General features: G+C 42.7%; 1 protein-coding gene across 1 annotated transcript in view; it reads right to left on the reverse strand.

Moving 5' to 3' along the window:
• Nucleotides 1-12,442, reverse strand: part of EIF2B3 (eukaryotic translation initiation factor 2B subunit gamma) — a 96,634-nt gene that overhangs the window by 43,443 nt on the left and 40,749 nt on the right. Inside the window, exon 5 of the mRNA XM_027892989.1 lies at nucleotides 6,255-6,344. Coding sequence (XP_027748790.1) covers nucleotides 6,255-6,344 — 90 coding nt within the window. The remainder of the gene's footprint in view (nucleotides 1-6,254; nucleotides 6,345-12,442) is intronic.

Raw genomic sequence — 12,442 nt, forward strand, 5'->3', positions numbered from 1 at the left:
TTCATTGGGGCGTTACATTTATAAACAGAAAATGTGCCCATACTACATCAAGCTAAGTCTGAAAAAACACTGTTTGCACATGCTTGGAAGAGACCTGTGTTGCAGCTAATTTTTTTTTTTTACTTCTAAAAGGAATAAGTCCTTCTACATTGGGCATGCTCCATTCTCTCTTTTTTCTGCAGGGTAACTGCAGTGTTCATGCACTACTCCATAAAGAAACAGAATATGCTCCAGGTCAGGGTTACAAATGCTGAGCTGGATATTCTTTGAAGTTCAGAGCATCCCATCTCTTTCTGGCAGCTGACCTGAAAGTGATAAATCTATGTTGATAACAGCTACTCCATTAGCAAGAGTCACAGTAGCCTCGCTGATTAATTCTAGAAGTGTCATATATATAAATATATATACACACACTTAAAAGAATATCCAGGTAATAGTTTGGGCACTCAAATTAAGAAAAGCTATAAGCATGTTGCTTATACCTTATTTAAGACCTCATGCGTGCACATTATGACACAACTCTTAAATAAAACACACCTACTTTTCCTCTCTCTCCAACCTCAATCTCTTCTTCACCCAACGCAGAGATGGACTATGCCCTGAGGATGAATCACGGTTGTGTAATGAGGCAGAAGAATGACTGGCTCATTTGTCAGAACATGTGTGTTAAATGCAGAAGGCAGAGGGTCTGCGAGGGGAGAAAAGAACTGCGAAGATGTAAGGCAAATGAGTGATGCCTGAAGAACTGATTTTTAAATTTTTTTTTTGGTAATTCCATTCCGTCAGAGGATATTACAGATACTGCTGAATGCAGGACATAAATCTAATTTCTGCAGGTTGCGACTGATTGTGTGCTTTTGATCAGTGTCACCCTGTAACAGCTATCATCAATGGAAAAGTTTTTTATCAACATGATGAGTTCTCTGTATAACATTAAGGACTGAAAAATAGCATACTTAAAAAGAAGATGCTTCAAACTTCAGCTCTTGGGTACCCTGGTTTCCCCCTCCCAGAAGGGGAAAAACCACTGCTTTGCTAATAGGGGTGCTGGAAAGATAGTTAATGAAGTGTGTGCAGGCCATTACAGTATCACTGATGAGCACCAAGAATCCAAAAGCAAAAGTATTTACCTTATCTTCAGAACGGGGTTTAAACAGTGAGTAAGGCTGGCGGTCTTCACCTGAACTACAGAAGTGATATACAATATTGAACAGTATCTCCTTCAGCAAGTATCTCAGGAAACAAATGAAGCAGTGGTCACAGAGGGGAAAAAAAAACAACCCCAAACCAACATACAGTCACATAACTGTAGAGTGTACCATAATATAGGGCAGATACAAAAGCAAAAAGCTGCATGGGGAGCATCAGTTGCGGCACTTCCCAATTGCCAAGTGCTTATATTTACAAAGTTAGTATTTTTAAATGTAGCTTTTTGTAAGCTTAACCTGTAACTAAGGTTTGATTAGCATATTCCTGACAGGCTCTGCACTGATAAGAAATTTGAGAAAAGTGATTTTGGGGAGGTAACTTAATAAGTAGGACCACATACTGCTTTGCTTTAGGCAGCCTTGATCTGGCTTTAGACTTCCTAGTCTACCTCAGTGAGGTGGCATTCTTACACATTTTACGAACGTTGTCATCTGTACCTGCACAACTGACTGCGGGCACAATGCCATTCATGCATACACATATCATAAATGCATATTACATATGCTCTTAAGCATATTCACAGGATGTATACAGAGACTTAAACTTCCAAAGCAAGTTTGAAGTTTCCATGTTAAAACTTCACAGGGAAAGGGGTTGCTCTAAATCCGTCTGCCTCCCCCTATATGAGTTATCTTATTTCAGCAGGCTAGAGGCTTTAGAAAGATTGTGGGAAAGCAGAACACAAGCTACCACGCAATTTCACTTTGATCACATTTCTCCTGGTAGCAGCTTTGCCGGGATTGTTGGCAATCCAACTGTCAGCACGCAGTAAAGGAGTATCAGCGCACATCCGTGCAACACGCCGGGCTCACGCGGCACAGGCCTAGATCTTGCCCTCTGCTACACGTGAAGTTCAGGGGGGAAAGGGAATAAGGGCTCTCTTCTTCCATCTGCCCTGAATGCAGCAGCGAGGCAGGATTCCAACCTAGCACTCAGGAGAGTGCCAAAAAAGGGACTGGCTACTGTGCTGGCTGCCACCCCAGGGCCCCAGGGGTGTGAGGCCCGCCAGCTGTGGGGTGGAGCCGTGCCCCCAGCCAGCTACAGCCTCTGCTTCTGTCTCGCTGCTGGCTCAGCTCGTGGAACGACCGCTTTAAGAAAAGCAATATTGTGCAGTTCATCATGCAGTGCAGGTGTTCACCTTCAACTATCCCTGCCCTGTGCTGGCAGAGCACCTCCGGCAGCTCACACGGCCTGTGCTCGCCCGCCTTCCCACGCCACAAGGCGCGGCACCTACGGAATCCTCGGGCTGGCTTTACTCTGGAAAAGGAAATGCTGAGGAAACGAAAGCTCTCACCTAAATACAAGGAGATCAGATTTTTAACTGACTTTCCTCCCGTGCAGAGTTGTGATACAATTCCACAGACTCTCTGCTGAGGCCAACCTCAGCAACTCTGACTTCACTGATGCAGAAAGGGAACTGGGGAAGAACCAAAGGTCTCGGATAAAAAAACCCCCAAGGACAGGACAGGTACCACAGGCCGAAATATCAGCCCAAACAAGAGCTGCTTCACATTGAGGTCACAGTCCCTGTTCAGACAGGATGAATACAGCTGGTAGCAGGGTATGGTCTGTGACTCTTGTGAATCTAGAAGGAACAGACCCAGAAGCCACCGGTGTCAGGTATCCACTAGGGATGCAGGGATGGAGATGTCCATCTGAGGGCAGAGCTCCCAGGGCTCGAACTGGCACCCCTGTGCACAGGCTGCCAGTGCACTGCAGCTGATCAACCCACCCTGGTGACACACAAGTGTGGAAAGAATGGAAGGAACAAACTCCAGCTGTAGGAAATAAACTGCTGTGGGCACGAATTTCTTCAGCTGTTGCCCAAGCCACTGCTGGAACTGTGAGCGTTTGACCTTGGTAGATTTGGAGAGGGTAGGACCCTGGCACACTCGATTTCACTAAGATCAGTGCTGAACTGGTGGATGAATAATAGATGGAGATTTAACTGACAAAATGCATTTTTTTCCTCCTTGGAGAGGAAAGAGAAAAAAGTTTAATTCCTGAAAAATAAATTTCCCGGGTTTAAATAACATTAGGGGCATCGTATTTTTTCTCTGGACATAACGTATTTGAGGAGGTTCTAATAAACAAAACATTTCCTCTGACTTTTACTCAATGGCACTAGAAAGCTCTGCCTTTTAAAAGTTTGATTTGCTATACTGCAATAAAACTTCAGGCAGGATAATCTACTATTCAGGTCTTTAAAAATAGTTCATAAAAATGTATGAAAGGACTACAAACTGAATTACAGGCTACCAAACAGTATTTTGATCTCTCCTAACATCGCTCATCACAGAATCTCACTGCTGCCAAACAGATACTGATTATTCTCCAAACAATCCCACCCAAGAAGAGGAAATAAGTGCACAGAAAAATTAAGGTATCTGCCTAGTACCACAAAGAAAGACAGTGGCCAGGCCAATGAAGAAAACCATGGCATCACTTCATCTTGGAGCTGAGTATTTAGCCTTTTTCCAAAGCTGTCACACACCAAATACAAATACAATGCATGTATTAACCTGACTGCAATTTACCCTTACAGGTGCAGCTATACACAAGCTACATTCATCCAGGCAGAGCTTGATGGGAACACTTTGCAGCTAAGCTGGGACTCACTGAAGAAGAAACAGATCCCACACAGATAACCACATGCATTTTCATGTAATGCTTTGACCTGGAAGTAATCATAATTTTCCTCTGCAAAAGCCAGTTGTAGCATCTGAATTTTTTACTGCTGGCCAACACCTTTTCAGCTTTTGTATGTCAAAAAAACATTTGAAAAAATGTAAATGTTTCACTGAGCTACAAACAACGAAAAAAGGTGTTCTGCCTGCCATCAAACCCCGCTGTTAAAATATTAACACAATGTAAATATTGTAATATTGAGGAAGTACACTGTGTCAGTACTTCCTGGCACTGCACAAGAGCTTCACTGTTCACTTCAGTCCCTGCTGTTAGTTTTAAACTCACACAACTTAAACAAGGCATCTGAGCTTCTCCAGTCCTGGTGCGGAATTTCAGAGGCAAAAATCTTACCGTAGGTTCTCTCTAGACTAAAAACCAAAGTATTAAAAAGAATCCTTAAACAGAAACAATTATGGAGATGTCAGATTTTCTGAGGCAAAAACGATGCACAGGGTCTTTCAAAAGCCTTGGCATATTACTGCCAAACATGGAAAGATCACTGGGTATGCACTGTCCTTCTCCTTCCTCAGAGAAGAAAAACAAGCTGCAAATGCCCTCTGATGCCAGAAGTCTGAAAGCCCAAGTTATTCCTCATGGCAAAAGTCCCATTCCCCAGATTTGCCAGTTAAGCACATTACTTGCAATTGACTCCCTCAGTTGACTGAATAAGCAGCATTTGTGTAATAAAAGGAATGAAGCAGATACCTGCCATTAGTAAGCCAGATGTTGCTATCAGGTCTTAAGAAATGCTGCCTAGCTGCTGTAATTATCTATTTGCCATGGAAGTGTCACAGAAAAGCATCACAGCCCCCAAAAAACAGTGAAGACAGAGAATGACGTCGCTATAAAAAAAAACCAAACAAACCACCCCAATTAGACTTGTTCTTTGGGCAACTGGGGGAAACTGGAAGAGTTAAGAGCAGGATTTCACTCTGCTGGATTTGGTTAGTACAAGGTAAAATCCTGACTGACAAAGATCTCACTAGTTTCAACTGAAATAGCATAAAGCCTTGACATCTGAAGTTACCGCTATTAATCAGACATACCTGACAAAGATCATCCTCGTCCCACAGATCTAAATTCAAAACAGAATGAACTACCAGGGAAAAACAACTGAATGTCTGAAATGTCTAATATTCCAGAAATGTCTAATCCCAGCAAAAGTAGATGGCTAGGATTTCAAGAAATGAGACCTACATATTGTATGACAAAGGGAAAGTGTAAGTGCTGCTTCACGCTACCACAGGAAACACAGGAATTCCAAACCGTCACCATCTTTCCCAAATATGCAGACTAAATGGTTTACTCCAGGTTTAAAGCATCTGCTGCTCCTGAAGCTTTCTCACCTTTCTTATGTGTTTCTGTGCACAAATGTGAACTAAAATAACTTGTACAATGCCCTTGTGTACAGTGAAAGTATTAGATAAGCCTTATACCCAGAGACCCTTATTCTGGAAGAGCTCCTTCAGTCATGTATCCAGCTGCATCACGAGATTTGTGTATGGGCAAGACTATAATAAATCTCCCACCCTCAATGTTTTTTTCACATGTCAGTTTATCTGCTAAGAAAATGCACTATGGACACAACACTTAGCCCCTCTATCTTTCATCTTACTTAAAAGGGGAGAAAACTCTTGAGAACTCAGGGAGCATTCAGTATATATAATAGGCATGAGAGTGCTATAAAAAGTCTAGGAACAGGACATTATTCCAAAACTGAACTACTTACTGTGAGGGGGGTTGTTCGTTTGTTTGTTTTTTAAAGATAAACAGGGTTTTTTTTTGCCTGTTTCATGAAATATTATAGCTAAGATCCTTCTCCACTTCCATAAATGGATGTTTTTCTTACTCTCCGTGGGTGGTCTCAGAGTTTTGACAGAGGAACATCACAAGCTAAAAACATAGGATGCTACAGAGATAGCCCACCTGCAGCGGTGGTGGATGTGAAGGGGCAGAGAGAAGGTGATTGCAAAGGCCAAAACAGACTGTGGTGGGGGAAATCAAAGGTCAGAAATGTATTCACAGGACTAACAATGGGGGAGCCCTGATAAAATGAGCAGCCAAAAAGCACAGATAGATTAGGAAAAAAAGGGATGCAGAAAAAAGACAAAAATGTTAGCGTTCACTTATGCTGTTTTTTGTTTTTTTTTTTTTAGAAGAAGATCTGAATAAGAAACTAGCCATAGTGCTTGGCATTTCTTTTAGTGTAGTTAAAGCATTTTGGAAACCAGTTTCTTTCATATTTCAATTTTATGTTAGCTAATTTAGGAAAAAAAATCTTCCTTTAAAAGTTCTGGTATAAACCTAATGTCAGTGCAAACACCTGTTACTACTTTGTGTGTTGCTTGGTTTCTTACCTGTTTTCTACCAGAAAGTCTACCACATATTTCTTCAGACAGTAGAGATGAGCATCCATCAGCCCTGTTCTGATGTGCATTCTGGGGTGCCTGGAAAAGAAAAAAACAATGGGAAAATCATGGAGTTTTGCATGGCCACTTACAAGAGCTTGACTTTGCAATGAGGTCAGGAGACAGTGAAAAGTGTGCAAAGGTCTGTTCCTTTCCATCTGCTGCTGGATTGACAGAGCAGAACAGTGCAGGCTGCCATTATTGGGCTGTGTCTATAAACTTACACCTGCTGGCCCTGGGCTGATTTGCTGTGAAAGAAAACACCTCCTCCAAGGAGTCATTACTCCTGCTACATCTTCTCATGTAAGTGGAAATTGCACATTACTGGGCAGGAAGCCAAAGTAATGGGCCCAGAGTGCTAAAAGTTACAGTGGGTAATGTCAGGGTACAATAATTCAAAGCTTCTGGCGAAGTGCCTGCCTTAATATGCAAGGCTGGGCATGTTCTGCTAGCAAACACAACAACACTACTGTATTTTCTCCAACACTTCCTGAAGGGAAATAAGGGAAGGAGATAGGGTCTGCTCACCTTTCCTACACAACGCATTACAAATGACTGCCACAGCTGAATTACAAAGGACTTGCTCATCCAGCCCAGTAAGGTGGAAAAGATCAGTAAAACTCCCACTCATCTTAAGGCTAACAGGAAAGTCTTTGCTTTCAGAGCTGTGGCAGGTTAATACTTCAGAACCTCAGGAATCCCCAATAGCTTCAATATTTTAAGAATGAAGTTTAAATCACAAAGACTCACTGATTACTTCTATTGCTTCTCTTTACGCATTCTCTGCTCTTGGATAATGGAAACCCTTTTTGGAACCTGTCTCAAAGTAGCTGGATATTTTATGCCAATATTACTTTCCATTCCACAAACCTGTGGCCTCATTTGAGAGCATTCGGGCTGTCTGGACACTCACCACTAGTTCTCAGGACAGGAAAGCCACAAGAATATTTAGCTTCCAGATCAAAAAAGACAAAACACAACAACAGTCGGGGACTACACTGAGCTGTTCAAGACACCTGTAACTGCACTCCCAGTCAGAGGCTATTAAGGAGAGATATTTCAATCCACACCTGAAATTGTCTCTGGTTCCATTTTTCCTCCTTTCATGTCTGCATTTCATAATGAAGTCCGAATGAACATACCTTACCAGTATATTCTATCCAACTTTGTTTGCTTATTCCACAACATGCTGAAGTCAGATGCTTGTGATCATGATCACTTTTATTATTTAGTTAGCTCAGCAGAAGGATCACTCACAAATTGGACACACACACATATATATATATTTATATATATTCAGTGTGATAGTATCGGTTTATATATATATTTATATATATATAACCAAACACTACCACACCAAATATTTAGTAACACCGAAGCTGTAAGAATATCAGGTGTTCTAGTAAGCCATTTTGCAGTGTATTTCTCAATGAGTGCATTGAACTACCAAAGTATTTAGGTCTTAACATTTTATGACTTAGGTGGCATTTCTCAAGCATGCCATTCAATTCAAGCAAGGCATATTTTGGACTATAACAAAATTCCTCAAGTCCCACTTGCAAAGGAAAGCTCCTACAATAGTAGTACAACTTTGCAGTGAAGTATGTAGTACTAAAAAAATGATATATGCACTTTCAGTAGATTACTTCATTAACAAAACATGAGCTCACCTAGCAATGCTCCAGTACTGATGTTATCGGTGGCCCAGATGTTGCTGTGGAAGTCAGCCCAAATAGCAATGTTCCTTATGCAAAGAGGATAGGGAATCCACTAATTTTAATGAGGTCTTGCAGTTGGAAGTCAGCAGACTCCCTCCTGTTTTGCATCCTGAGAATGGTTTCCACATTTTGTGTATTTATGAGGGGGAGAAATTTCACATCTTCTCTGAGAAGGGCTCCCTTGTAATTATGTAATGAATATAATAGTTTACTGTGGAAATGAACAAATCAATGGAACAAGGCAATAAATACGTAAAAATATAGAAATGGATACAATATGACAAGGGGAGGGGAAAATGGGAGGAAAAAAACCCCAATTCTTAACTTGAAGATGATAAACATGACAAAGTTCCTTTAGTGCCAGAATGCCAGCTTTTATCTTTTACTATTCAAGATCTATCCCAACCCTGCTTAGACACCAGGCATGGGAAGGCTGCAGGGGTTAGGCACCAAGCAAGGGCGTACAACAGGAACTCCCCAGTGAAAGCTGGTTCTGTTGCTGTGTCTGTGTGCAGTCTCCCCACCTGCGAACTGGAACAAGGCTATTTAGCCACGCCACAGGACACTGAGGATTTGCAGGCTGAAGTTTGTATCTGCATGCAAGTATTGTACCAAGTTTTTCTGTAGCTAAGCAACTTTGTTATAAAGTTATACACAATCAGTGGAAGTGGACAAACAGCGGCACAGCGCTGTCCTCTAGCTCCTCCATCACACACACACACACACACACACAAAAAACCCCACAAAAAGCAGCCAGACAACGAGATGTACTGAAATGCCACTCTGAGTTAGCTTTCAATGTAGAATATACTAACAATAACAGAACATCATGCTGGACAAGAGGGAGGTCCCACAATGAAATCCTCTGAAATACAGACCACCTAAGTGATTTGCAACAGAATAGTCCCATAGATTAATATTATAATCACAGCTTCAAAGGTCAAACAGGCAAGTTTGGGCACATGCATAAACAAAGCTGTGATTTCTGTAAACCAGACTCAAGGAGAGAATAGCCACGCTAAACCAGACTGATAAGAGCACTCTATCATAACAAGCCACTAAAGATAATGCTAATTTTCATTGACTAGTACTTAAACCAGTTTATCTTCAGGTAAAAGCAAAGGAGCCAAATAATCTAACAGATAACAGCAAACTCCATCACCATTTCAAATGAGCATCTGGTTACTAATATCGAGAGCCACACTCCCTTCTCATGCCTCTGATCTCCCACTCCATCAGCTAATCTTTACAACATATGAAAAATGAGCCCCCGTCACAAGGAGCAGCCGATACAGAGAGAATCGAATAACAAACAGCGCATGAGCTGACGCACCTAGACTTGCTGCTCCGGGGGGAGATAATACAGAAGGCTGTTAATTATATCATCAAAGCAAGGGAGAAGGTACTAGGAGGGGCTGGCTGCAGATGGTTAAGTGTTAATGAATGCCGGGTTGGGTGGTTCATCAAAAGGAAAAGACTGGATACGTATCTGAGAGGGTCACCCTTGAGATGAAAGTTGTAACAGCCATTGTTGGAGCTCTTTAATGAGCGAGGAATGTCAAATGCGTAGCCGCTAAGAATCATACCAATTACTAAATGAACTTTGGTTCAATCTAGCAAATGTAATCAAGCACAAGTCATTAAAATACATGGTAAAGCTCCCATTGGTGCTGCCACTATAGCGTCTATTATTGTCTGTGCTCCCATGCAAGGGAGGGGGCTGCTCCCAGTTGTAAGCTCTGTGTGTTATGTTAAGTGATGGCAGATTTTAGTCCTAATGATGAGGCATGGAGGGCTCCCTGGCAGAAAGTCGACAATGAGGAGCCTACGAGAGATCTGTGGAGAAGTCAGGGAAAGATCAGCAATTAAAAGCGCAATTTCAAAGAATGCAATTTAATGTGTAAAATTAGCTTTTATTAGCACGTAATTCCACAAAATCCTGACTCGGGATGAGGGTGCATAAAGGTCTGCAACAGTCCTTAGAAAGGTCTGTGCCCGTAATTCCTGACACGCCATTGTGAAATAATAAGCAGTACTAACAGGATTGATGCATGCTTCGTACATGGCATTGCTTTGAAAGTGGAGCCCAGGAGCTTTTCTCTCCCTGATAACCTCCCTCAGGATTTCCTCCCTCAGGGAAATCAAGCACTGATAGAGCAAACTTCCCTTATTTAAAGGCAAAAAGTTGGACAATTGTTTCAACTGTAAACTAATTAAGAGAGATTACCACCAAGAGCTGGAGGTTCCAATCAGCCCTGCACTCCCACTGACAGTGTGATAATGCCAGGCTGGGGTCAAAATCATAAATCTGAAGGGAGCACACACAATGCTTAAAGCCAAAAAGCCTCTCTACTAAGCATGGGATATTGCCACATTAACCTCACCACCTCACAAATAAACTAGCTGAGAAAGAGAAATCCCATGGCCTCTTTCCCTTTAACTTCATACAGCTGTTGACGGAAAATATGAAGGTCTTTAAATAAGCTCAAGGACCTGAGGCTGTCCGTACTCTAAGGCTAATCCAAGCAATGACACAATAAAAATCCAATCATACCTGCTATAAACCTGGCTCCCGAACTGATACCTGAATTACATCCACCATGGGCTCATGGGGTATTAGTTCATCTTCCTCCTCATCCTTCCAAAGTAAATAAATAACAGCACGCTAAGTACAAACTATGCATTCCACACTGGTTTCTTTTCTAATTAATGGCATGTAGCTCACACAGTCCATGCAGCCAAACAGTCTACCACATTCTTCCTATCCCCCATACTATGAACTGTATTCCTGTGTGAAGCAGCACTGCCATCCAGTTCAAACACACGGTGCTGACCCCTGCCTGTCTGCACGGACGTGGTGCTCTCGCGTTGATACAAAGCCAGTGTACAGATCAACACCAAGAGAAGTCTCACAGCAAAAGCTGCCAGACCACCTTTAATGTCTCAAGCATTCCTGCTTTTAAAGGAAAAAAAAATAATCCCTAAATCGCATTGCTCATTTACGGGACAGCTCTTGGCTGTAAACTCACTAATAATAAAAGACCACTGTTACATTGGCTCTTCAAAAATCCCAGACACCTTATGACCTTAATTTTTTTTTAAATTTTTTTTTTTTTCCAGAGTTCTTTTGGCCAAAAAGATCCCAAAGCACTTAACCAAATGAATGTCCCCACTGTATCCCGGGCCTCCTTTGCCCACCGGTGAAATGCTGCCACCTCTGGGCTGAACAGCCGCGGTGGTGGCCGCGATGGCCGAGACCCCCCGCCCCGCACCCGGGGCTGCAGAGGAGCAGAGGTGACTCAGAGGATGCTGGAACAACTGTTTCAGTTCTGTCTGTGGGGAGTATCTCAGTGATGGCAGAGCGCTGGCACAGAGAGGAAAGGGGCACCCGAGAGTTCAGGACGGCACAGGCTGCTATGAGGGGTCTCACAAAGCGTGCCAAGGGTCGGGTGAACCCGACTTCTGCTTCCCAGCTCAGAGGCACCCCCTCACTGCTTCCCTTCCTCCAGTTTTGTAACAATCCTACTTAAAAAGACAGGAGGGCAAGGTGCACTTTGGTTCTCCCTTGAGGACCTGGCAAGGGAGGACAGGCCATGGCAGCTCTGGTAACTACCACCCACCATCCATCCTATCTATCCCCACAGCTGCTGCAGCTAAAGAGACACTGCACCAGGAATGGGAAGTACTTTCCAAAATCAAAATGTTTTATTGATCTAGTGACCTAAGTTGCTTGAAAGCCTTCCGAATAATAAATATTTTTCACTTAAAACCTTCACCACATGCCATTTTTCTTTGTTGTATAATGTTATTAATATACCCACGAGACTATAATACAAACTATGAACCTACTTCTGACAAAAACATGCTGAAAACTTTTTGGTAAAGGAACAAACTTTCATTGAAAGCCAAAGATTAAATCATTTTCCCTAGTATAAAGAGTATAGGTTAGCAGTCAGAACTCAGGATTAATATTTGCTCAAGGTCAGTAATGGTTTACAATAAGCCAGTGTGACCTCCCCGTAGAAAGAGTCGTTTTCTTGGCACCAATGCCGTGCTTTAACGTTAACATCTCTCTTGACTTCAACGCTGAACAGCAAGGGTGCCAGTGGCTGTGCAGCCAGCTCATCCCAGGAACTCAGAAAAAATGTTCTCCTTCATCCTGCTTCAGCTTCCCCATATGAAAAAAAGAGAATAACAGTAAATCCTCGCCCACCCCAAGCCTGAGGAGCGCTCCCTGAGGGATGCACGGCCACGTCGCTGGATGCACGTGCATCCCCCTGGGAACACACCAGACACAGCTGCTGGTGAAAGCATTTCCCTAAACTTGGTTCTAAGGGTCCTCTCTACCATACTGAGTGCGAACAGCTGTAGGAAATAACACAGGGGCTGGGCTGCCCACAGCGCTGCTGCCCTTTTTCT

This window comes from Empidonax traillii, unplaced genomic scaffold (genome assembly GCF_003031625.1).
Source record: "Empidonax traillii isolate 1590-97213 ecotype Southwest subspecies unplaced genomic scaffold, ASM303162v1 scaffold15:size5535645, whole genome shotgun sequence".
NCBI lineage: Eukaryota > Metazoa > Chordata > Aves > Passeriformes > Tyrannidae > Empidonax > Empidonax traillii.